At 42.3% G+C, this 27521-nt stretch overlaps 1 protein-coding gene across 2 annotated transcripts; it reads right to left on the bottom strand.

Moving 5' to 3' along the window:
- Window positions 1-491: 491 nt before the first annotated feature.
- On the bottom strand, window positions 492-27521 carry SLC18A2 (solute carrier family 18 member A2). Of its 2 annotated transcripts, XM_064431429.1 has the most exons (15): window positions 27260-27520; window positions 25162-25513; window positions 17869-17927; window positions 15764-15847; window positions 13385-13477; window positions 12892-12981; window positions 12742-12785; window positions 12607-12667; window positions 9197-9292; window positions 6294-6372; window positions 5984-6035; window positions 5506-5569; window positions 4338-4457; window positions 3637-3770; window positions 492-2053 (listed from the first exon to the last, which is right to left on the bottom strand). In XM_064431429.1, exons 1-15 carry the CDS (start codon window positions 27378-27380, stop codon window positions 1943-1945), a joined length of 1560 nt encoding a protein of 519 aa, XP_064287499.1. In that variant the 5' UTR covers window positions 27381-27520; the 3' UTR covers window positions 492-1942. The 2 variants fall into 2 exon arrangements, with proteins under 2 accessions (XP_064287499.1, XP_064287500.1); XM_064431430.1 differs by lacking the exons at window positions 492-2053; window positions 3637-3770; window positions 4338-4457 and adding an exon at window positions 4810-4842 and having other exon boundaries at window positions 27260-27521.

Genomic DNA, 27521 nt, shown 5'->3' with positions numbered 1-27521 from the left:
GCAGATTAATGCAAACTCCTCCTTAGTTCTGATGTGCTCAAACATTCAAAACCAAGCCATGAAAAAAGCCTTTTTGTGCTTTTAAAGAAATGTGAGTTGCTATGTTTGAATTATGTGTTAGTGAATTCAAGAAATACACTCTTTGATCAGCTGGCAAAAAGATGAACACGTCCTGTAATAATTCAGAATTATTGCATTGGCATTTCGGTCTCAAATTTGATCAGATTAACAATTTGATGTTGACCAAAAGACTTCAGTGAAGTTAAATAGAATAACATCCCTTGGGGCAAAGTTTCATTGTGCAAATCACAGTAAAATCTGAGCCTACTGTAAATAGCCACTGATCTGCACAATTATTACTTACGTGGTGTTGGTGAAGAATTCATCATATGACAGAATCTTGGTTTCTGAAGGAGCTCTGAGAAATGCTTTCCTGACAGCTTTTCCCACACTGGTAAAGCACACTGCATAAAGCAAATCATGGGGGGGGATTGTTCTTTTTTAATTTTTTTCACTTTATTACAATAGATCATGAACTTCTGTCAGATAACTTTATTTTTATGTGTTCTGAATGCATAATTATTGACAGAGCAATACTTGAAGTTTGATCCACTATATTTTTTCATATTTTTTTGACCATAGTATATATGCTTTACAAAACTATATGTAAACATAGTATCTATGCTGTAGTACATAAAACATCTGCAATTACATGAGAGAAGGCACATAAAGATTTTCATTTTACAAATGAAATGATACACCATGGTTGAGAAGGACATTGGGATTGCTTTTCAAATGCTTTCCTTCCAAGTCTTGTTTTTTTTTCTAAGTGCAGACAGAGACTGCCTAATACAATAATTCACCTGTATTGGGCTGTGTCCCCAAATGTTATGAGAGATTGGCAACAAACTGGCCGTTTCTTCCATTTTTTTTAAGCAAAGAATGTATTTGAACTCATTTATAAAAATAACTGTACATTGAATTTTTAGATGTCTACTTAAATGCATGTGAAAGAGTTGTTTGAACTGCTCCAGTCAGCAGCTCACTTTCAGTACATGCTAAAACTAAATACTGTAATACTGCAGCTTTTCCTGACCACTCACTGAAGATGCAACTAAAATAAAGTTGAAATATGTTGAAAGATCCAAAAGATAGAAATATAAAAAGTATCCTCATGCTGTTACATTCCCTGCTAAGGGACAGGAACAGGGGATGTTCATACCCACTTGTTTACCTGATGCTGTGTTTGGGGGCTTCACATTGCACAACTGCTTGATTAAAACTTTGTTAGATACCAATAATAGCAATACACTCATCTGTTTAACAACATGTTTTCCTCAGCATTGGTGGTTCAGGGAGAAGTCAGTATTTTAACAAAGAAATTGAGCCTCTTATTCATTTTGTATATATTATTAGGACCTGGAGTTGATGAAAAAAGTGATAGTGCTGTCCACACTCGGAAGTCCAGCTCCTCTCAACGCACTTACAAGGGTGTCACTTAAAAGGATGTAAATTGGATGGGTTTTCTTTGAGGGTTGCTTTTTAAAATTTCCAATTAAATGAGAAAGACTCAAGTTTGACAGTAACCTATGACTTCAAATAAAATATGAAATACTGTCAGTGAGGTGACTTTAAAAACCAAATAGTTAAAATTCACATTTTATACAGATTTATACTACACATTTAATAAAAAATAGAGTGTAATATTCAATAAAATTAAATACACAAAGAGTAACACTATACAAATGGTCTATAAAAGCTTTTTCCCCCCATAAGGCGGTTTGCAGTCTGCTTTATAGTCACGGCCAATAAATAATATACCTTTGGTTTTTCTGACCATTTCACTATTAAATGTACAGTACAACTAAAACCTATTCTGGATGAGATGTTTCACATGAACCACAGCATTTTGTACACCTAAATACGTTATATGGCTTTTCTGTTATTCATCACTTTCATATTCCTCCTCTTCTTCACCTATGGGGTAGGATTGGATGTTGTTCTGGGTGTACATTTTTGTTTTCACGGGGCAGTTGTGATCCATGAGTATTGCCTGGAAGAAAACAGAGTGTGAGTATTTCTGCTAGCATCCAGCTGAGGCTGGGGCTGCATGCACCACTCAGGGATTCACCTCTCCTCCCTTGAGGCAGAACCCAGATTGATTGTAATTAGGGTGATCTTAGTGCTAAAGACAGCTCTGGAAAATTTCTATTTCCAGCATTTCAGCCCAGGTATTATTGAAATAGTCTACCTGTTCTGCAGATACAGTAGTTTACCCCTCCCATAATTAATTTCCATCTATTAAAACCTGGATGAATGGACAAGAGCAGTCCTACTGCTTCCAGCCAATTCTCTTTTACTGCTTTGGTCCCCTCTTTCCATGGAGATCCAGAACAGCAAAACTGAGGATGGTGCCAAGAGTGGGGGTCCCAACACTGTGCTTTGACACCCACGGCAAGCTGAAAGTGATAATCATGGTCAGGGCTTCCTGCTGAGTGTAATTAAGCTTGGGGATTAATAATTATGCAAAGATCACAATTTTGGGACCATCCTTTTGACTCTCCTCCAACCTGAAAGAACTAGTACATCGTTTTACATCCATGAGCCTCTTGGGAACAGGAGCTGTTTTGCATTTAAAGGTATATTAGAGGTGGCAGATGCTGGAAGGTGTTGGAGCCATGGGGAAAGATCTTGTCCCTTCAGGGTTGTGATGTTACAAATTAAACAGTGAGGGACCATGGAAGTATGGGATAAGTTTTATATTGCCAGGAAACAGCAGCTGATTTTTTTTTTCCTTTCTGTTCCTCATCCTTATTGAATGTACAAATCCCAAAACAAACTAAACCAGTGCATTCAGCAAAGGTCATGACAAGGGATTAAGTGGGATTCTGCAGTCCAAATATGAGCCAACAGAAGGTGTCTGGCCTCACACACACCATTATTCCAGCAAGATTCAATTTTCCACCTTCTGCCAGTACAAAGCACCAGCATCAGGTGCTGTCCTTACCTTGCAGAGAGGTGCCACTGCAGAATAAGACCATGCAAAATTAGTTTCTTTTCACCCAAATAAACAACCAGCAGCTACATTTTGGGCCCAGATCAGCCTAAAACAAGCCCTGTGGTACATATTGGACAAGAGAAGCCACTAGTTTGTAGGGACAGGTGAACTATCTGAAGGAAGGAGAAGGAGGAAAAAAGATGATTCAAAATATTCTAAATATACTGTGGTATATTTTTTTTTTCACAGAGGATTTTGGGAAAAAAAAAAACAGGCACACCAAGGAATAATTTGGTCAATTGGTCAATAGAGTTCTGGCTCCTCAAGGAAAGGAGAAATTAATTCTCTACTGACTCCACCACAGCATATGCTGATGCAGAGGAATGTCTGCAGGACCCTGTCTCATAAAAATCAAATTTGTGACTCTGTAACATCTAACTAATAAAGAGTCTGCCTTTAGACATCTTGGACATAGGAGGGAGGGGGAGTTCATTCCAAAGTTAATGCCTGAGGGTGAAATCCATTGTGCTGGTCCTGTTTTGAGGAACTTCGAGGCAAAGATGCAAATGTAAGTAATCATTTGTTTGATTGAAAAAACCCAAAATTAAAAAAACAAAAAAGAAACCAAGTGCACTTACCATTTTCTCCTCTTTGGCAGGTGGACTTCGAAGGAAAAAGCACAGGGGAGCAAAGATGATATCCACAATTCCTATAATTGTCATGAGCCATGGGAATCCAATGGCCTTGGCAATGGCACCACCAGCAGAGGGACCTTGTACAGATAAAAACCCTTTTCTGGAGATTGCTCAGACACAAAATTTGCAGCAATCACTTTGAACAGCAGTAATTCTGTATACAAACCCCCCATCTTACAGATGGATTTGAGGAATGTAAAGACATGTTCATAATTATATCATAAAACTTTCCTGGCTCCATACCCACATTCCTTGGGGAGATTAGAGATGTTCCTGAGGGCATCTGTGTCAAGCTCTCAAGGAGGCAGGGGGTCAGGGGGGAGTGATTTCCCCCACAAACCCTTGGAGCACAGCTGTGGTGTTCATTTTAAATATCCCAAAGCCTCTTCCTCAGCATATCCCATTTGTGTTCAGTGCCTTCAGACACCTTCAGGCCTCTTACAGCTCATGGAGTGACCACAAATTGCTGCAGGGGAGGGGAACAGATGCCAAGCACAATTCCCCCGCTCTGATTTCTTGCAGAAAATAAGAACTTTTTCTCAAATCTCAAGTACCACTGGGTATTATAGAAGTACCACACTTGGCATTATAGAAGATCCCCTTTTCTTAGCTGTGCTTTCCAGGCAGGGAAAGGCTGGACTTACCTATGGCAAAGCCCATGCAAAAGGCAACGTCAGCTATTGCATACACACTGCCATAGACTGACACGTGGCGCAGATCCACCAGGTAGCCCATGATTGGCATCATGGAGGAGTCCACCATCCCTGCAAAACAGATTCCAGGAAAATGCTGCCTTTTCTTCCCCTTCTTTTAGCACCTTGGCGAGCTATGTGCTAAGAAGGGGTGCAAAAGCAGCTAAAGGATGTTTGTTCATAACTGAGCAAGATTTGTGTGGAAATAGTCTGTGTTAGCTTTGCTTCTTATGTATGGTCTTTGCTTCTTATGGTCTTTGCTGTGTTTGTGGTCACGAGTGGACAGGTATACAGGTGTACACACGGCACCTGGCAGAGGACAGGAGAGATGTGAGCTTAGGGTGTATCCACTCTTCCCACCAAAGCTCCCACCTCACATTCCCTGCCAAATAATTAGGGGAAAGTTATCTGGTGTGAACTTACCCTGACTGAAGGCCTAAAAGACAGCATTAGCCCCCTGTAAATCAGAATTATTTTCAGTGTTTTTGTCATGTGTCTTGACACACCCTCATTTCTGGCAAGAAACAGCACAGACAGCTCACAAAACTGCTGAGACACTTGGAATCTGAATTGGTGCCTCTAGGTTCTTTCCTCTGTGCACATCCCTCGTGTGGAGATGCCCCAGGACATCTGCTGAGCACCACACACTGAAAAGCAAGGCAGGGTCCCCACTGCAGCCTGCCTGCACAGCCCAGTGTAAGGAAAGTCACACTTGAGGAGTACATGTGTGTGAGCCTGGGAATTCCTCCTTATGTACAAACAATTTAAGCCCTTTTTTTTCCATTTATATGGAAATGTCCATATAAATCCCTTTCCTCTGCAGGAAAGGCTGTGGCCATGGAGCAGGGCACAGCTGCATTTCTAAAAACATTTACATTCATGGACAGGTTGAAAGGTCTGTTTAGGTTGATGGAGCAGTTCTGGACAGGCTTGAGGGCCCAGCTGGTCTAAAGCAGCCTGGTTCAACCTCCCTAAGCATCATCCCTCAATCCTTCTTGCTCTGCCAGTTTGTACCACTGTTAGATCAGAATGGCAACAAAACTGATTTTCTGTGTAACTTCATACCAAGTCATTTTCACAGAAACAACAGATGGTGAGAACTCATTGCAAATGTTCTTACCTATGGCAAATCCAACTCCAAAAGTTGGTGCTATGAGCCCATAAATGGTTTTGGCAAACGGTACCTACAAAGGAAATTTCAGGCAATTAATTACATCACGCTGCACGTGCTAATGAGGTTAGCTTCTTTTTCTGAGACAAATTCTCCAAGTAGTTATGGCCCACTTTGTACAGATCTGAGAGTTTGATCTTTGTTCTGAGCTGTCATTTCAGACAAGTGTGCCATTAAACCACTGACACACTTACTATTATAAACTGCTGAGTGACAGCTCAACAGAGGAGCAAGCTCCTCTCAGAGTCATCATTTCTAAAAATAATTGAAGTACTGAAATTGGAAAGCACTCAAAACTCTGATCTGGAACCTATTAACCACGCATTGTTTAATAACATGTCATAAAACTCTCATGGGAAAAGCACGTATTTGAAGATGAGCACACAAACATTCACATGATTTAAAAGATGTGTGATTGTCTACTTACACATAAAATACTTATTCCCACGATTAGCATCCCGAGCAAAGCACAAAGCCACCTACCAAAGAAGAAACATCACTCAGAGATGGTGATAATGAGATATTAGAGCTGATCCTGAATGTTTCAAAGCCATGCCTGAAGTGCTGAGTTAAAAAAAGTTGAAAGCAAAAGTAGCAAGTGTTCAAAAAAAAAAAGCAATTTTGCTCCTGTAAAACAAGCTTTAATAATTTCCACTATCAATAAGCTGCCCAGGGAAACATTGGAAATGGTACATGAAGAGACTGGAAGGTGATTAGTATTTTTAAATTAAGCATACCTTCCAATTTTGTGTGCAAGTATCCCAAAAAGATTCGTCCCAATGAGATAAGAGATGCTAGCTGGAAGAAAAGCGACACCTGAAAAATATGAATGAGATGTTTTATCAGCACGGATTTCAGTGAAGTGTTAGAAGAAACTAATAAATGCCAGACACTGCAATTTTGATCTGGACAGATCTAATAGAGCCCAAAGAATCAAATATCCGGTTTGTTGCAGCTTTCCTGTGAAATCTAAGGACATCATCTGTGAAATGCAGCAGCAGCGTGATGCCTTTGAAAAGAGTTTTTCAGCATTAGATACAAGAGCTGGCCTGGGAGAGGGGGCAGAACAACAAAGAGCAAAAAGTTTATATCTGACTGCAATAAGCTTTGGGATGGGTCAAGGAGAGCAACTCTCTGCAGTTCAGGGCTTGTGGAGCATGTGCTGAGCACATGCAGCCAGCCCAGGGTGCTCAGGGTGGGGGAACCCCTGCAGCAGGGGACAGCAGGGGACAGCAGGGCTCTGCAAGTGACAGTGCCCTCTGAGCCTGGGAGTGCCCTGAAGCTTCCAGTGACAGGCGAGTCTGTAGTGCTGTGACATGGTCCTTGGGCAAGCACAGACTGAAGCATGTATCCATAATGTAAGGGTAAAAAAACCTTTAAAAATTGTAGCCAAATGATTTAGCCAATGCATTTTCATTTTTTTTTAAATCACATATTGGTTTAAGTAAAATAATTTTTTTTAAACTGTAATAACTTGCAAATGAGGGCACCTGGGTAAATTCTGTCTCATTTCCCACCTCCACTTGGAAAAGCACATTGTTGGCACCAGTAATGTTTTCTGTCCCTGAAATTGCCACAGCAGTGGCTGTGTCTAGAGCAGATGCTGTGGTCTGGTGACATCTCTGGTTTAAAATCCAGTTATTACAGTCTGTACTGGAGGACTCATGCTCTCCTTACACAGAAGTCCCAGGGCAGGACCCAGCCAGAGATTCAGAAAGCAGCTGTGGTGTCAGGGTACACAGTCCAACCCCTGCCTTCACCTGTGTGTGCTCCTCATCTTTCACCAGGGCAACATAGGTTTTCTCATTTCCTGCCTATCCATCTTCCTTCCCATCTCTCTGATATATTCATAAGAAAAAAAAAATCAAGAGGTAATTTTTAGCACAGCAATATCCTGTGATTAAAATCCTTGTGGGTTACAGTGGTGGTGGTGCTGGGGAAAGATTTCATTTCAGCCTCTGTAACCACAGCTACTTCAGTACTGCTGGGAGCTATCTGGTTTTACCAAATGGTCACACAGAGCAGACCTTGACAGCTGTAAAAGAGAAATTACACTGCAAAGGCTTGTCAAATAACACTTGCACAGGTTGGTCTGTAAGCTGTGGTATACTGAGGCAGAACCATAATTTTCTAAATTGGCTTTATGCACAGTAATATTCATTGGTCAAATCAAGGTTCTTTACACCTTCTTCAGATCCTGCTTCAAACAGCTGGCTTCCAATTGCATAAAATAATCATTTGCTTAAAACCCTGCTGTTCAATTCACAATTTAAGAGGCTTAAAATTTTTCATTAATGCTGTCAAATCAGACAAAGTGAAATGGAGTCAATTACTTGTATCATTAAGGGGTTAAATTAGTCTTAATTTAAAATGGATATTTTCCTTCGAGTAACCTCTGTTCAATGAAGAGATTTGTAAATGTCCTTTCTATTGCACTGGTAATATGAAATTGGTGAGAGAGATAGATAGGCAATATTTATTTTTCCCTTTTGAGGTTCAAAATACCTAAGTTTGCATGTTCATTCTGCTGTATTACAGGCTAGAGGTTATTGCCAGGTTCAGCAGTACAATAAGAACTGCACCTGTGGCCATTCTAGATCTCAACTGCATTAATTAGAACAAAGGTTTGTGCTTTCTGTGGGGTGTAATGTGCACATTAACACAGAGCAGGGATATCAGCTGAACATCATTTTCATGAAGGATTTTTCTTTCAAACTTTACACTGATATTAAAAAATACCCTCATGACCACATCACTAAGTTAATCAGAGATAGCTGAAGGGTGGGCATCCCCCACTTAAAAAGATCCACATCAACCTCTCACACACAGTTTGTCACTCACTAATCCACTTTCTGGTGGCTTTTTCCTGCTCTTGCTCACCTCAAAGAGAAAGTAACTGCCCCACTTTACCCTGGAGGGCAAATGGAGCACATTCCATGTTTGCCCATGGACCTGGTTTCCCAAGGCTGTGTCCCTGCTAAAACTCGTAACGAGGTCCAAGGTGGGCTCCCCATTGCTTTCTGCTGAAAGGGATGATTAAATAACCACTAAAGGAAGCCAAAGATGTAAATGTCAAGGGAAAGTGCTCCTCCTGTGCATGTTTTAAGCAGCAGTCCATCTTTGCTGCACATGTCAGCAGCAGCAGGCTGGAAGGAGGCTGTGCTGCCATGAACCTGCCTTGCCCCCAGCACAGAGCACCTGCTGCAGCTCTCTGTGCTGCCTGCTCAGGGCAATTCAAACTAGACACCGAGAGGGATTCCCTGCAGGGAGAAAACCAAATGGTTTTGCTCTGCAAGGCTGGCCCTGCAGCTGCCCTGGCCAGCGCCCACTGCCAGAGCAGAGCTGGGATCCCCAATGGAGCTGATCACACCAGTCCTGAGGCTGCCTGCAAGTATTTTTCCTTGAAATGTGAGTGTAGCCCATTACAAGAGCCTCTATTGCAATAACATCACCCCTCTGTGTAATTTTTTTCTTACATACCAGTGTTTGTAGTCGTGCAGGTTTAACACTGACACTTTACAGATTGTAAAAAAAATAAATTCAAAAATTACCCCCCTGAAGCAAATAATCTTTAACAGGAACAGAACTCAGACATTCAACAGACAAAATATAGAGATGCAAACAATGTACTGTACTTTACCAAGCTGCCATTTTTTTGAGCACATGGTCTCCATCATCCAGATGGGCAAAGCTGGTTCAAGCATAGCAATAGCCATGTTTGCAAAACAGATTGAGCCTTCAAGAAAGAAGGGGAGGGGGAAAAAATAGTAGTAATCATTTCACTTGACTATAAACAAAACACCATGCAAAGAATGGATGGTTTTACATAAAATACTTCACTTTTTACAGCCGTATTTGTCATGTGTCAGATGGTGATTAACATTAAATAGAACATGGTGTAAAATCACTGAAGGCTAACTTTTTATATGTTTCTATTCTCCTAGAAATTCTACAATAAAGGTTAAGCTATTTCATAATGTGAAAGTTTGCAGTGAGCTTGATGACATTTGGAAAGTTCATGAGGTCTGTTGTACAAATGATTAGCTAAAACTACAATCACTTGGTCTTTACCTGCTCTCCTGGGGCAATACCAGAGCCCTGTTGTGTAAGAGGCTCAGGCTCTGACCCTGTGCCTCTGTCATGTGAGAGCTCATGCCTCCCTCACATGACAGGATGTGGAGGTCTCGATCCTGAAAATGCCAAGATCCAAGCCCAGGGATGTCTGTTCCCCACAAATGGGGATTTTCTCTGGAGATCCTACAGGCAGCAGTGAGCCAGCCTGTGCAGCAAACGTGGGTTTGGCTTCCAGCTTGCACAGCCCCATGAATTTCAAATGCTTACAAATGACTTTTCAATCCCTGGACCTTTAATTGCCCAGGCACAAAGGATAACAAGTGGTGGAAGTGCTGATTCAGAGTGGGCTGCCAGCTCAGCTCTGCCCCACAGCCCTGGTGAGCCAGCCAGGCTCCAGAGGGTTTGTGCCACGTTCATCTCTCCTCAGTGCAGGGATTATGAAACCCCACGGTATTTCTTTGGGTTCAAGATGCCTTTCATGCTCTCTCAAAAGACCCTCAGGCACTCAAAGCTTAATGCAGGGCAACAGGACACGTCCCCTGTGCTAATCCCTTAAAAATGGCTTTTGGGAATCACTGCTGGAAGTGACAGCCTCAGACTTGTGTTCCCATCTTTCTTCCTAATATTTACAGTATCTGAACTTCAGGAAAATATTTTAGACTCCTGCAGTCACTTACTACACAAATTTTACCTTTATTTTTTTTTAAAAAGCTGTATTTTTCAGAGGTCAGAGAAAAATTATTTCTCTTGGAGGGAGTTCCTCATCACAAGGTTCAAAACCAAATGAGCACTGATGTCACTCTTTGCTCAAAGCTGTCAGAATACATTAGACTGTGTATCCACAATCCCTAAAATGAACTTGCTGGCCTGCTGGCTCACTCCCTTCCCCAGGCAAGGAGCAACAGTTCAGCACTGCTTTGCCCTGAAGACAAAAGCCAACCTTTCCACTTGGGTGCAAGCTCCCAGAGTGGCTCTGTAAGGAGCCCCAGTTAAACACCTTGGGGCTCTCCCAGGCCAAAATCAGCCAGGCTCAAACAGCTTCCTTGATGCTGGAAAAAACATTTCAGGCTGCACAAAGTGCAGGACCAGAGGAAGCAGGACCATTCTAACTGAGACAGCTTAAATAGCAAAGGATTTGCTATTTCATTTATTCTATTCTATGTAATTTATTCTATTCTGGATAAAGCTCAAAGGAAGGAGAAACAGGTGTGTTTGCACATGGTTGTGGCACCTATTTCTCCTTAGCCAAGCAGCAGCAGAGCTCACCAAAGCACTCAGGGATATGGTGATAAAGGTGCTTCAGACCTGTAGAATGTGCCCCACGAGAGCCTGAGCTGTACTCTGCAATGTCAGGGCAAAGTCCAAGAGCCTGCTACCAGAGCAAAGCTTCCCCAAAAGAAAATAAATTATTTTTTTCCTCAGTCATGCCTGGAGCTGACCTTACTTTAAAGTGCCACGTGTCAAGAGCAGGAATCCTACACCTTTTCCTCCTTGAATGAGATGAAATGTCCTGTGCTGGCCAGAAGGTGTGAAATTGCAGCCTTCCAGCTGAATCCCATCTCCACAGCCAAGAACATCCCAGCTTTTGGCAGAGTGCCACAAACATCAGTGGCCTTTTCCTGTGAAGGAGCAGGCACCAGGGAAAAGCTGTCCCACACCTTCCCAAGGACCTGTGTGCTCATGGTGATATCTGTCTCAGTTCTGGGTTTGGATCTGCTCATTTCAACCAACTTGTCTGTCCATGCAGCAGCACTGATTTTCCTGACATCCCTGTCAGAGAGGTTTGGCTTCAGGAACAGCACTGATTTCACTCCCTGAGCTGCCACCAGCAGGGACAAAACATGTCAGCGACATTTCTTCTGCCTAGGCACAGGGTGCTGATGGCACAGGCTGTGAAGCATCACCTCTGACACAAACCAGGGCATTTGGCATTCAGCTCTGGCAAAACCAAATTTTGTCTGCAAGGGAAACAAAGCAAGGAGAAGAGGCTGAGGTCAGAGAACATCAGCATCATCCGCACTGGGCAGCCTCTGTCCCGGGGGGCAGAGACCCCAGGTGCTCCCCTTAATCCCACTGATAATCCGTGGGGATTTCTCATATTTTATGTGCTTTAACTGCTGTAGAAGAAGTTACTGAATCAGCTGAATGACAAATCTGATCTCTTATCACAAGTACTGTCACTGCTATACTTTTCCCTCAAATACTTTTATTCAGCATTTTTTTTCCTGCTCAAGAATTTCTCAAGCAAAAGGGTTTGCATAACTTAAGTCACAGCTCAACCAAGTCACAGAGTTAAGGTTTTGATAATTCCCTGAGATCAGCAAGAAACAGAAAACTTCCAGAAATGCCTGGAAGAATTGCTCTGTTAGACAAGCCAGTTAGGATGAAGAAACAGAACTGTGAAAATAATTATCTGTTTCCAGGTGTTTTGTCAACATTAGAAAAGGCCAGGTTTAATTAGAGACTTCAGAGTAAACATTAAACTATGTGCAATGCAAAAAGACAAACTTCTCTTGAGACAGAAAGGCTCATTAGAAAAAAGACACATATAATACCAAACACCATCCACCATTCCACCAGACCTTTTCTGCAGTACAACACCTCACACTCAAGAGACCAAACTTCTTCCTCAAACAGAAACAAAGTTCAGTGTTATTCCCTGTGCCTGCCTGTGATGTGCTGGCAATCCCTCACTCTGAAAGCCTTGGCCCAAGTCACTTGCCTCACAGGAAGTTTCCTGGCACCTGCAAATCATTTGTGGCATCTCAGTTCAAAAGAAACATCTATTTCAAATGTTCTGCCTATTGTGCTTCTGCTGGTACATTCATCCTGTATTACCAACACATTCTTAGATCTTTACATAAAGTAAACCAGCAAATGACAATGCTGTTAAAGCAGCTCAATCCAAGGCATGCCAAGAGGCCAGAAATGACATCAATGTCTGGTTTAAAGAAGGGGAAAAAAAGAGTCTGGTACCTGCTGCAATAATGATATATGGGTCCTTCAAAAGGGTCAGTAAAGGTGTCCCCTTCTGACTCTGCGAAACAAAAGCTTGGGATTAGGAAAGGCAAAGTGACACCCATTCCTGCAGTGTTTTACCTTAATACTCACTTCTGCCTGTGTTCTGGAGGGCTGCAGAACAAGTAACTGAACAGCTGTGAAAAGAAATCCATGCTGTAACTCTCCTCCAGGAAGGGGATGGATGGCAGGAAGAGGAAAGGGACGTGCCTCAGGGTGACACTGACTCAGGGATCTACTGACCTCCATCGAACAGAGCCAGGGCTGCCAGCACCAGGAAAGGAGAGCTCTTCCCCACAAACTCATACATGACACTCCCAAAAGGGGGGCCCACTGCCAAGGAAATGAAAGGACACAGTTGGGAAAACTCTGAGCAAAAACCCTGAGACCATTTGGGCATCCTGCTGCAGGCACACAGCAACCAAAAATCCAGTTTGAAAATCCCCTCAGAGATCATTGACCATGGCAATAACCATATTCTTCATCCCCCAAAAACAGTGTGCAATGTAAACAAAACCCAAACCCTGCAGAGATCACTGCTTGACATGTGTATCCACACAGGGAATGTGTGCTGTGGGAAAAGCTGTTCTTTACATGCACCATGAATCCAGTCTGGAGACTGTGCAATATCACAACACCCAGGGAGACCCTCTGCTGTCTCCAGAGGCCCCAAGAACAAGCTTTGGGATGGCTGGGGGATGGTTTCTACTGCCAGCAGAGCCTCCAACTCACTGACCTAATACTCCCATAGCCAGGCCTCCAAGTGCAATTCCCATTGCGTTGCCTCTCTCTTCATCATCCGTATAAACAGTGGCGAGCAATCCCATCCCTGCAATTCAAAATAAATTAATAAATAGATAAAGAGACATAAGAAAACAGCACAGCACAAAATTAGGCATCTGTGTGCTACAGTTTATGGTCATCATTTGCCACACCTACTAAACATTATACAGAAATGACCAAGTATTTGTGTGTATATATCTATATATGTATATATAGATGTACATACACTCCCTCCTCATAGAACTTCCAAGCAAAAATGGTTTTGGCACCATCCATGGTCCCCAAGATCATGTTCTATTGTGCAGTATTAGTCAGGTAATTTAGTGATGCCCTTATTTGTTAGATGGTTTATTCATCTCTCTGTCACAGAGCTTTTTGATGATGCTTTCCAATGTGCAGAATCGAAGCTTTTGACAAGTATTCACCATCATTTATTTACACTCAGAGTGCACAGAGGTCTGGTGGCCACTTAGCTCCAATTGTGGACAGATGCTCTGGGCATGAGGTATTATGCAGAGCTGATTGCTTTGTAAATGAGTATTTCAAGTTCAGCATCAAAAAATTAAAGGATCCTTTTGACCTTTATCTTCACATGCCTTATTTCTGCACTTGATTATGAGCCTCCATTTCACAAAAGGAAACATGAAGCCTAATTTGCTTGTCTTTTTGTGGAGCACTCAGACACTGCAGACGTAAATGCTGCAGAAGAGTCCTTATAGAAATTAATAATTCTGTTTTCAAATCAAGATTTACAGAGGACTCAGTAAATAAGTTCTTCAGCTACACAGAGAAGGAAAACAATACATTGCATGGTTGATCATTCAGTAAATACCATCCATCATCAAAAGAGCAGAGGTCCTGTGTGGATTACCATGCTTATTGAAAAGAGTGGATGACATCAAACTGTTTGCATGAACAGCTGGAGAGCTGCATTAGAATTCACAATGAATGTGGGGTTTGGGGAAATATTCTGGAAAAAAAAAGAGGAGGGAATGCAAAGACAGTAACACAGAGTTCTACACATAGACAGGAATGATTGCACACACAAATGCAGGGGGAAAATGATTGCCAGTGATGGCACACACAACTTCCTTTGCTGTGAGATCAGGGTGAGAGTCCCACTGCTGCTGGCCCTGCAAGGGGTCAGAGCTTCTCCCCAGAGCTGGGTCTGGTTCTGGAGCAGCACAGGGAGAAATCTGGGGCTGCCTGGAGACCAGGCAGAGAATGGCAATGCTCAGAATAACATCTGTGAGGGGCAGCTGCAGGACTCCCAGTTTAAAACCAGAGAGGATAAAACTGATGTGAGAGGTGATAACAGTCTTGCAATATGAAAGAGAGCCAAGAAGATAAAGAAAGGAAACTGATCTTTGTGTTCTCTGAAGGATGGGAAGCAGAAATAAGTTCACATGGCAGTAAAGAGCCTTTAGATGAAACATCAGGATAAAACCTTCCTGACCATAAAGGTACTTAAGCACTGAGCTGGATGCTGAGGGCAGTCCTGGAGGCTTCTGAGGACATGCCTGTCAAGTGTGCATGAGGAATGACAGATACTAAGCTGATCCTGCCTTCAGGAAGGGGTGGACTAGATGGGCCCTTGGCCTTTTCTGCTCTTTAGTGTTCATTGGCTGAGAAAAAAAAAGTCCTGTGTTCACCTAAGAGCCCGTAGCTCAAGGTGCCCCCTTGCACAGGGATGAGATGCAGCTCAACAACAACTTTAATTCTGGCATGTTTTCCCTTGGGAAAGCTTGACTTGCAGCCCTAACTGATGTCAGTTCCACCCATTGCAGGAAATTTTTCCAAGATTGGAATATTCAGCATGAACAAAATGCATTTTCTCCAGCCTCAGCCTCAAGAATGCTCAAATAATTTGGGCTGAAAACTCATACTCCATTTTACCTACTCATTTAAAAATGAGACACTTTTGGGAAATGTGGTACAGATATACAGAGCCCAAACTGGCAGCCTGCATGGCAAGCCCTTGAAAACAGCATTTTATTACAGAAATTTCCGTAACAGACAGAGCTGCTGTTCTAACTGTAATAAGTACCAACATAAGTTCCCAGTGACCTTTAAAATGGCTAAAAATGAATTTAAAATGTTGAAGACACAGGTGCAGAAATCCCAGGGAGAGTGCAGTTCATTTAGTGCTCTACCTTACTGCAACCTAAATACCAAGGAAGTCTTAAAAGACATTTGCTTTAGAGCTACTTTATATGAAAGAAACAGAAAAAACAATTGATTCAATATTTTTGTATTAATTATTGAATGTGCTGACAAAATTCAATTAAAAAAAGACTGAAAGTGATCTTCATTTTCCTCTATCATCTCTTACCTGCCACAGAAGAACATGAGGAACCCACTCCTTGAAGGGACCTGGCAATAAATAGTAGTGCATAGCTTCCAGAGAAGGCAAACACTGCAGGAAAAAAAAAAAAAAAAAGGGAGGTAATTTTTAAAATTAGGTTAACTATAACTAGGTTAAAAAGTTAGATTTCTTGAAACTATCACAAAAACTTCCTACAATTTAGTCAAGTGTTTACAGTGACTTGTGCCACTTTCAATGCTAACTGCATTATTTTCTCTTATTGCATTTAGATGTGTCAGTGTTGAATTGCTTTCAGGTGTCTAAGCCTCCAGGTAACACAGAATGCAAGAGCCCAAGCAGTTTTAACTAATTACTCAGGATTTGATTACATCTGCTCTGCTTCAGCTGCACACAAGAGGAGTAATAAGAGTTTTCCTTCCAGCCTCACCTCTCCACGCTGCTTCATTTAAAGCTGCCCAGTCTGGAGCTCCAGGCACTTGGGGAAGGGAGGCTGTAACACACCCTCACCAATGCTTCCTCCAATAACGAGTGGGTGGAGAGAGGTTTTCCCCTGGTGCTGCCAGATGTGTGGAGCACAGCTGGCTGCAGGTGCAGGGAAGTCAGATCCCTCCATTCCAAACCTTCAGCAAGCTCCCTCTCCTGCCACTAGCAGAGAAACTGCACCACAGGATGGCCACTCTTTCTTTCCCCAAGAGATTTATCCCCAGGTTTCACTCCCAGCCACTCCCTGCCCTTTGGGACAGAGACCCTGCATGCTGCACTCAGCCTGGCTAAATTCCCCACCCACAGCCCTGGAAAACAGGAGTTTCTCAGAAACCCAAACAATCTCTGCTGGTAGAGCCCATGCCATTGTCAGTCTCATTAAATCTACAGTGAGTTTATAAAGCTTTTTTTTCAGCTCCCATCTGTGGGCCACCTAAGGAGTTTTGGGCAGGTTTTAGCTGCAGGAAGGTGTTATGCACCAGCTGAACATGGGACCCACGTGCACTCCTCTCACCTGCCCTGTGGTTGTGCCTCTTGGAGCTTTTCACCTCATTTTACAAAAATCCCTACCGTGTGGACACATGAAAATAAAGGAAAAAAGGATTTCAGCAGACCAGCAGTTCTCTCCTCTGCCATGAATTAGGCTCCCTACTCTTATCTACATCCCAACCAGAATTTATCTAGCATGTTCCTAAAACACAGAGTTGTCAGAGGCTCTAAGACCAGATCATCTCCTCTAGCTTCAGCCCCCTTGATGATACAGTTTTAAGATCATAGAATCACGGAATGTTTTGGGTTAGAAGAGACATTAAAGATCACCTGGCTCAATCCCTTGCCATGGCCAAGGACACTTTTCTCTAGACCAGGCTGCTCCAAGCCCTGTCCAACCTGGCCTTGAGCACTTCCACGGATGTCCCAACAACATCTCCTCTGGGAAACCTCTCATTTTTCTTTCTTTCATGTACAGTGGACCTGGAAAACTGTTTGTCCCCTCCCTTTTTTGTCACCGGCTCTAATACATCTTACATCCACCTTCTGAGGCAAAAAGGGTTCTTTCACTGATCCTCACAGGCTTCTAACGAACCTTGATGTTCTCTGTACTCTTTCTGTCTGGGCCACATCTTTAAATGTCAGGCCAAAGCCAAACATAAAACAGCAGCTGAAGCCTTATCAATGCCATTAGAGCAGGCAAATTATCTCAGCTGACTTGCAGGCTGTGCTCCTGTTTGCACATCCCACAGCGATGTTTGGCAACACTCTGATCCTGTTGACTCATACCCTACTCATGAGCCACTGCAGCCTCACAATCTTCCTGATAAACCCCATGGTATCTGCTTGTCCAGGGCCCTGCAGGACAGCTCTGCCATGGCTATTTAAAACTGTCTGAGCACTGCTCCAGATCAGAAAAACCTGCAAGGTTCAGCTAAGGAAGAGACCTGCTGAGGAGGGATGAAGGGTTGTGACTCCTCAGAGCACGTTCCCAGGAGAGCACTTGCTTAATCTTATCTTAAACTTTCCTTGGGAATTAGTCCCCAGACATCAACAAGAGCAATTCCTAGTGATAATTATTATGGACCATTTATTTAAAAGTTGTGCCTGGGCCAGACCAAGTAAGATGTGACACTTACTGATTGTTGAAACAAACATGATGCAGAAGCCAGCAAACAGTGGGATCTGGTAGCCTATTCTGGAAAACAAAATGAATATTCACATTTCTGAGGTTTTGAGTTAGTCTTACACGAGTTCACACACCACGCAAACCCAACCTGTAGTTTCTTGGCAGGCTTTGAACTATTTATTGTGGACCACATGGCCATAATTGTTCACATCACAAATTTCCTTTCATCTGACATAGCAGACTTTTTATCTGAAATCCCTGGAAAAAAGATCCTTCTCGTGATTGCCCTGTTCTCATTCTGCCTTAATTGTTCCCAATAAAACCCCTCTGGGACTCCACAAGGTTGCCAAAGATATGCCAAGGGAAGATTTCCCTGAATGTGCTGAATTTTGAAACACCCCAGTCGAGTTTTAGTGCTCATCTGTTTCCATCCTCATGAGACAATGATTATAATGAGACACAGTCAAGCCAATGGCATTTTTGCTGGAAAAATTTGTCATCAGCTTTTCTGGGAGTTTTGCCTCAGGAGCACTGGAAGAGTCCCAAAGAGCCTGAGAATAATACTTTTGCTTTCCATGGGTTTAGGAGTAGAAGTGGAGCTGATCAAAGCTTCCTTCGTCAGGACTCTAAACAGCCTGTAGAAATGCCTGGTTGCTCCAAGTATTTTTAAGTTTCCAGGAAATAAAGAACTTCCTGGCTGGGAAGCACTTACATTTTTAGAGCAGATAAAACTGAAAATTCAACCACAAAAAAAAATAAAAATCACAACATATTATTTTTCACACCAATAAAAATCTACCCTATAGTCAAAACCTAGGTAGCTCTGAAGACAGTGTGCACATTCTATCCAGCACACTTTGTTCACAGCTTCATTTTTTGTAGGATTGTGCATCTCAAATGTATTTGCCAGGGCATTATTTAATGGCCAAATTCTTCAACAATGGATCCTGCTTTTCAGAGGAGTACTTTCAAAGGATTTCAGTTTCCAATGACTTGACAGTGTTGACATTTAAACAGGCAGCATTGGCTAAAACAGGTCAATCAAATAATTGAAGGGTTAATAATGGCCCTTTTAATAACAGTAGTCGTGACACAGACAAGCCAAAATAAATATTCTGAGCTTTGTTTTTGTATTAATTTTTTTATACAGTCAAGGGCCTTTGATAATGACAAACTCCTTAGAGTCCACAGCTTATGTTCATTGTTTGTCCCATTCTTGTGAATTAAATAAATTGAACTTTCAAGTGGTATTTTGCCTTAAATCACCACTGCACTAAAATATGATAAAATCATAGTGCACAGATTCTCCTAGTTGCAATCTGTAATTGGTGTTGTAAATATCCAGCAGAGAGTGGTCACTCATGAGCTACTCACCTGAGCTGGTGTCTCCAAAGCAAATTAAATCCCTACCACAAACTTCCCCTGTGGCCTTAGGATAATAATTTTAATCTCCCAGCACCTTCACACTTGATATATAAAAGAGCAATACTTTTTTTGTCTGCTTTATTTAAAGTGAATGATGTTTTCTAAGCCAGCCTTTCCCTTGCTGTGTGTGTAATAGGTATTACACGATGGGATGCTGGTCTCCACTGGTGTTTCTGTGTACATGAGGAAATAAAAAATTACCTCTTGACAAATTCTTATCTGCCTCAGAGCTGAATTTAGCACTTCCCAGGTAGAACAGGCCACAGAGAGTTTGATCACAATTGCTTTGATTTTGAGTTTTTCAATTAAAGAATGCACTGATAGGAGAACAGCCAAAAAAAAAAAATCTGCACATATCCTAGTATGGATACTGCTTTATCAGATTGTTCTGGGGTGTGAAAGCAGGTGGTGAATGTCTTCATGCCTTTGCAATGCAAAGTAAAGTAGGGCTGGGTCTGTTAAGGCCATCCCAGACATATCTAGGATGGGCACTGTGAGGGATAATTCTGATTTTAGCACAGGAATCAAGCAATTCATAGACTTGACACAGGGCCTATGAAATAGCAATTTGCTTCTGCTACAAGTACATTGAAATTATATTCAGTTACTTGCATGAAGAGAAATGCCATCCAAATTGGCTCCCACATTCACATTTCCATCATTATGTTAGAGACATGAGCTGTGAGATCTTCCACAAACATTCACAAATTAAACACAGAGCACTGCTATCATACTAAAAAGGAGATTTCAGCTCTTCCAATGGGCTTCCTACACCTGGGAACTTTCTGGTAGTTGAAGGCAGGAAGAAAACGAACCTTTTGGAAGTCATTTCTAATGCTCAGTGTAATACTGTTCAAGCATTGTTCTTAATTTTGGCAGTTGCAGATGTTGTTCTTCCTTTTCCTTGGACAAACAGGGCCACAGCAAGGTGGAAAGTGACACATAGCAGAGGGTGGGAGCTAAACAAGTCCTTATAATACTCTGGAAGGATAATACTGCCCAGAGCACCCCCCAAAATGTGGAGATGCACAGTTTTGGAGTGGTGCCCCTGCATGGAACTGCTGAACCCCTAGAAGCCATGCTTGGGCTTTCTCAGGGGACAGTCCTGCCCACACCCAGCTGACATTTCCTTAGAGATGCAGGTTGTCCTTTCCTGGGCAATCTCAACACGCCCTGCCTCTCAGCAAACCCTGCTCCTCCTGAAACAGCAGCACTGATGAGTGGGCAGTTGTGCTGCCACAAATGTCTGACCTGCAGCTGCATTCCCTGGTCTGTTCTACAGGTGCTGGACAGCACAAACTGGGAGGTTTTGCTGAGCAAGTGCACTGTGTAACACAAATAATCATAAAAAGGAGAGGCACCACCTGCAACAGGCAATTCAGTGATTCTGCCCCTTGGTCCTGGGCTATTCATGTTCTTGCCAGGTGAAAAGTGAATGTGCAGTTTTCCCTCAGCCATTACATAGCACCCTCCATCACAATTATCTCTGCATTTTGTTCCTCTGCATGTATGCAGCACCAAAGAATATTACAGCCTGTCTTCTCTCTTATCTTTTCTTGTTACTATGGCTAAACATATAATTTCCTTGGGTACTCCTTTCAAAACCCTCCAAGCAATTCTGAAGCAGAGTCCAGCACGTCTCACCAAGGCTGCCTGCAGCTAAAAGTGCTTATTAAAAAGTGCTTACAAGTATTTCTGACCTCTGGAAAAATCTGAGTCACTAGTTGAAGGAGGGAAAGGAAAGGCTGCCACTGATGGAGAATGCCCAGATGAACTCCATTTCAGTCACTGTGGCTCCAGATTGCAGGGCTCTCAGGAAATTATTTATACCCATTAACAAGATTACTCCAGACTAAGACAACAGATTGTTGGTCCTGTGCAACAGCACAATGAAGGTTACATTGACCAGGTGAGCAGCTGTGGATTATTAGAGCCTAATTACCAATTACAGTGCTGCAAATCCACTGATTCCAACCTTGCTGTTACACAGCTCCGTGTGAGCACCCCTTGCTAGCTCTGTCCTGGCTGCAACTCTGGCTCTCTTCTTCACTGCCAGGTGAACACTGGGGAGGATTCATGGCAAGAATACCTTCCTTGAGGTTCTGAGCCAATGAACCATTGAGTGGAGTTCAAATAGAACATGTAGGGTCAGCAGGGACAGGATGTGTGATCCCTGTGCTCCCATCCCCTTGCTGGAGCACAGGGAAGGCAGAGGGACAGAGTGACCTGAACAGAGAGAACAGGGCACTTCAACCTCTGCCAACACCTGAAAGGAAAGCTCACATAGGAACTGAACTGTAAATATGTAGTTATAAATGTTATTTATTCCTCTGCTTCCTTCTTTGTGTTGGGCATGAACACATTGTGGTCCTCGCTACTCTTTCTCTCTCATGCAAAAAGAGTTCAAAGCTGTAGCCAGGATGGTGTCAAAGAGATGCTGATGATGAAAATAGCTAATAACTTTTAATGTGTTTTGAGGGTGATATGAATAAAAACAAGGTTAAAACTACAAATTTTTTGAGATTCATGAAAAAAGAATAGGACACACATGGCAGAGGCTCTGGTGGTTGAGGGGCTGGCACAGCTGGGCTCACAGCCTGGTGCACAGAGCTTGGGGAGAGTGATAAAAGCAGTGGAGTCAACCAGGGAACCACAGAATGGTTTGGGCTGGAAGGGAACTTGGACCCCATCTCCTTCCAACCCCCTGCCAAGGGCAGGGACACCTTCCACTGGACCAGGGTGCTCAGAGCCCCATCCAACCTGGCCTTGGGCACTTCCAGGGATCCAGGGGCAGGCACAGCTTCTCTGGGCAGCTCTGCCAGTGCAGTTGGATAAAGCATTGTCAGGTGCTGTACTTATGGACAGTTTCTTACAAATTTCACCAGCAGGAAAAATATAATGTGCTTCTGACCCACAAAATCTTATCAGCTCTGCCCTGAAACCGTGCCAGGGTGGGAAGTGTGTTGTTGACTTCCTATGGCAAAGCCATCACCGGTGTTTGCTCTGCCAGGACTTTGTTAGGGCAGAGGGAATTTGTATTGTTTCAGGAACTGCAGACCTGTTCTCTGAGCCAGGTGTGTCTGGCGTTCCATGAAAAGAGCTGGGCTTTAAATAAGAAATGTTATTTGCAGAGCACACTCCTTGAATGAAACCAATTCTGAAATTTGTTTTTGAAAAATCTACATTCTCAGTAATTATAAAAGAAATAAAAACAAACTCCAAAACCTTCAGAAAAGCTAAAAAATAGTGATTATTTGCGCAGACTCATATGGGTAGAACATCCTGTTGCTGGCTGCACAAACTCAAAGCCAGTGCCTGGTGAAAACCAGCACTTGACTAAAACTCTAAACCCCTCTTGAACAGCTATATTTGATTGAAAAATAAAAATCACTGTACACAGTGTGCTACTTATTTGAAAAAGAAACTTACTGGGCATCCTAACCACTGTGCACACAGATCTTGAAACAAGAAATCATTTCTGCTTAAGCTTTGATATTTTGCTGGAATTCTGTAGAAGTAATAAAGGCACAAAGCTTAACAGTAACTAAACAGCTTATCAGTGGTAAGGAAGAGTCTTTCTGTTGATAACCCAGATATTTTCTGTTTGATTTATACAATCACGCATTTTAGCTGATCATATACATTGTTATTAGAAATTGTCAGCTTAAGAGGGGGAGGGTATCCAATAACTTCTACAGTTAACTGATAAATGTGTTAACTCATATTTCCCACTAAACATTTCTCAGAAGAAAGGCAGATACCAGTACCAAGATACAAATAAAGAATAAAAGAAAACCAGTGAACCCTAAATTTAATTTAGGGCCACTTTGCCATTAAGGCACTCACTTCAGCTGTGTGAGGGAAGAGTTTGTCCTGTGCAATGATGGGATGAAGTGCGCCTTGTTTTTCCTTCTCACACTCATGTGAGCAAACCTGCCCCTGTGCCTGCAGTCACACACCCTGCCCCAGGCAGAAACCTGGGGGATGTTTCCAGGAGGAAACCTCAGCTCCCAGCACTAAAGCTCACTCTGGTGTGGTGCCAACCCTGCCCCTAACAGGAAAGGGAGATGCTGCAGGAACACCTCCTGCCCCACTGCCAAAGCAGGGATGCATCACACCCATCCCTGGCTCCAGGGGACAGGTGTGACCACACACCTTTCTCCTTTTTTGGCAGGCTCTGGAAATGGTGGTCCTAACACCAAAAAAAAAAAGCAAATATCCATAGGGCAACCATTTAGGCAGTTAGGAAAACCTAGAAGCACATCCAAAGAACAATTATAAAAACATTATTTGATGTTGTGTAACTTTACCTGCAGAGGAGCTATGGCATCCTCACTAAACAATACAGGTAAGAAAAATCCTTCTCCACTTGCAGCAATATTTGTGCAAAAGTAATTTTGTGGTGGTGTATGTATATCAGTGGAGGTGATATGTATTGGTGATAAGGGGAAATGAGAGAGAAATGAAACTGTCTCTCTCATTTAAAGCTTTTGTGCTTAGATCAGTTCCACAGATCAAGCACAGGTTTTGAATACATAACAGTCCAAATGCTGCTTAGCTCTCAGCTGGATACTTTTTATGAGATTGAAAGGAAGCATTCAGACTATATACATATATATGTATATATAGTAAATATATTAGGTTTTACAATATATATATATACACTATAAATAAATATATATAGTGTATATACATACATTATATATATATTCACAGTGTGTATATATGTGTATATAAAACCTAAACAAGGTAGTTTTGGGTTCAAAACCTGAAGCTGGACATTGACTGCTCAAATAAAACTGTTCTACAAGTACAAATTTCTGCTGCATGTTATTTTCTGAAAAGAATAATTCTCTATGAAAATAGCTTATATAAGAAATATGCAGATCAGTGACCTGACTAAATACAGTTTGGAGTTTATTTTCTGCAGAGATTGATCTCATAGTCTGTTTGGGAGGACTGAAGATGCTCCTGTGGGGAGCAGTTACACAAAATGCTAACAGTGAAATCAAATTTATTATTAACATCAAATATTTAAATTATATTATATATACTTTTTAATCTTCATGTAAATATCATCAGTACTTGGATTTGGAGAGGGGCTTTAAATCATTGATATTGGTGTTTATAAGCTTGATCCTGGCTCAAATAAATTTTCTGTTAGGTCCCATTTAAATATATTTGGTTCATATATTTGCAAGAATTTAGAGGGAGCAATTAGAAGGCTGGGCAGAGTCATGTGCTGATGGCAATGTGGGACCCACTGAACCCGGTGGTGAACATGGCATCAGCAAAGTTGGACATTTGTTCACTTTTCACTGAAATCCACACAAATTTCCCACTGATTCTCACCTCAGGCAACTCCAAACCACCACACACCAAGAGCTGCTCATCTGAGTGAGAGCAGGGAAGGGATCTGAGCCCTGCCTGCAGTTTCATCTTTGAAATACAAGAAATACAATCTTTGAAATACAATCTTTGAATACCCCCTGCCTACAATATCATCTTTGCCTAACGTGGGTGTCACAGGATTATTGACAATTCACAATCTTTGTGAACACCACATTGCAGTGTCTTCTGGCCTCCTATAACTACATGGGAGATATTTCAATGCCATCTCTGCAAAGGTTTCTATAAAAACCCAAGGTCTCAGGAGCTGGAGGAAAAGTGTGTGATACTAATGGCTGATGTGCAGCCGCTTTGGAAAGGGTGAAAGCGTTTAGAACTGTTCACCAGACTTATTTCACTAAAACATTCCTCCAGAACAAGCAAGAGGGCAGCAACCCAAAAGAGAATTACGAACAATCTGTTTGAAAGACGAATCTGGGCTGAAGCACCAGTGTGAGACCCTCACGATGGTGCAGCAGCAGTGCCATACCTGTTTGTCAGAGGCCCTATGAAGGGGTTGGTCATCAGCTGCACCGTTGCTTTTGAAGCAAACAAGAGACCAACGCGAACGTTCTCATTCAGCAGCTCCTTGTCATCCTTGGGGCAGTCAGAGGGGGAAGGAGTCACTCTGACAACCATTTGCTCTGTCTGGGTCTGATGCAGCTCCCCGGGCTCTGTCTTGTCAGATTCGTTTCCAGTGACCATCGTGGAATTGTCGTAGTAGGAGAAGATGCTCTGGAAATTGTCCATGGTTGCTGAGGGTGGGTTAGGTTTAGCAGTCTGGATTTCTGTGGCATTTTTCTCGTGTTCGATGCTGTAAAGGTAACTGGGAATTATTGGCACTGGAAAAACAAATAGAATACATTGGCATCTTACTGTCGGGTTATTGGTAAATGGAATCACCAAGCTGCTTGCTGTGCCATTGATCAGGAAATACAAGGCTTTCCTACAAAGCACGTTCAGAAACACAGAACTGAAAGAGAAATTTGCTCATGGGAAAAAACACACCTGTAACTCAGAAGTGCAGTTTAAAACAAAAAGTTCATTTACACTGTTTTTTATTTTTTACCAATTTTCATAAGATTCCCATAAGGTTTTCTATACATACATACATCATTAAGCAAAATATTAGAAGTATCAAAACTCATGTCTGAAGCCTCTTTGTTGCATGTGGCTGCAAAAGTATGAATAATGAGAAGAGGATTGGAATGATTATTAAACCAAAATATAAAAATACAATATAAAACATTTCTAAAATAAACCACCAAAATATTGATAGGTACCAGCCATAAGAAGGAAAAGAAGTAACAGACCTATATCAAGAAATCAGAACTAATATGTCAATATTTGCCTGTCTCATTATTTTAAAATTTACATTGACAATATCATCAAAAAGGAGCCGTGTTTACATGTTTTAGGATCTTGGCTGCAATTTGCTTGCATTAATGTGTATCTCAGACATTAGGATTTCAGAGTTTGTAAAAACAGATGTCAGGTTCATTCATATTAATACAAGTGATAGAATCACCACTTCCCATCTTGCATTTCATCCTGAAAAAGCCCAGCCTCTCAAGTCTGCAAACTATAATAATTTCTAGGGCCTCTAGCGACATACTACTAAACAAACAATTAAATATTAGGAATTTATATTAATTAAAGTATATTAATGAAAAAAAATCCAAAATCAACTTGCTAAAAATAGATATTTTTTTAACCTAAGGTCTACCTTGTGGCATCAACTTTTAAGCTGAAACCCCTTCAAGAAATTCAGAGTCAGATTCAGAAGCTGAGTCTGAAGCATCACCTGGGAGCTGAGCTCTGCACAGACAGAGTCACTTCCAGGAGAACTGTGGGCATTCATGTGGTTTGTGTGCACATCCACGAGCCACTGGTTTTTCTGGACCATCTTCTTTCAATTCATATAAACATCTGAATATGAGGAGTTCTAAGTCTACCAGTGAAAAAATATTCAATTGTTTTATTTGAGTAGATTTCTGAACCTTGACGCTGTGCCACTGAAGCCATTAAAAGTTGTATCTTAGACTTTGATCAAAACTTTTGTTATTTTATTAAGCCAACTCATGGAAGTGCTTTTTTTTAAAGTGACTTAGATAATTTTTTTATTAACCTATCATTTTAAGACCAATGTGGGGGAAACAGGAGCTATCACAAGGAAACAGGCATCTCCAGTGTTATCTAGCCTGTTGTTTCAGTTGCATGACCACAGGAGAAAAAAAGATGATGAGCTAAAAATACTGTTATCTGTCACTCTACGAAGTATTAGTGGCGTTTAGCAGGAAAATGGAAAAAAAATTAAAAAAGAGAAAGAAAAAAAAGGAGTTATTAAGACCTTTTTATACCATTACTTATCTTGCAATTAACATGGAAATAAAGCAAGACTTTGATGTCCGCTGCTGCGCGTTTGCAATGCCTGGAATACAATTCACGGTTAAAACCAAAATTAATCAGTGTTTGGTAATGTCGGGTTTGAGAGCATCACTCAGGCATTCCGGGAGCACATCTGCCGCCGGAGATCACCGCCGGCAGGAGCCGGGGGAGGGAAAGCATCCCGAGCCCTCTTCACCTACCGACCACGGTGAGCAGCATGTTGTCCAGCAGCAGCGCGATGAAGACGATGAGCAGGATGAGCTTGCGGGACTGGCGGCTCTCCCGCAGCCAGCGGAGCAGCCCGAGCTCGCCCCAAGCCATGCTCCGGCCCGGCTGCGGACACACGGAGGCCGGCGGGGCCCGGGCACCGGCGGGGACACGGCGGGGACACGGCGGGGACCCGGGCGGCAGCCGCGCTCCGACAGCGCTGCGCTCCCGGCGCGCCCCGGCCGGAGCTCGCTG

This window comes from Passer domesticus, chromosome 8 (genome assembly GCF_036417665.1).
Source record: "Passer domesticus isolate bPasDom1 chromosome 8, bPasDom1.hap1, whole genome shotgun sequence".
NCBI classification, from domain to species: Eukaryota; Metazoa; Chordata; class Aves; order Passeriformes; family Passeridae; genus Passer; species Passer domesticus.
This window is presented reverse-complemented; position numbering and strand designations above follow the sequence as displayed.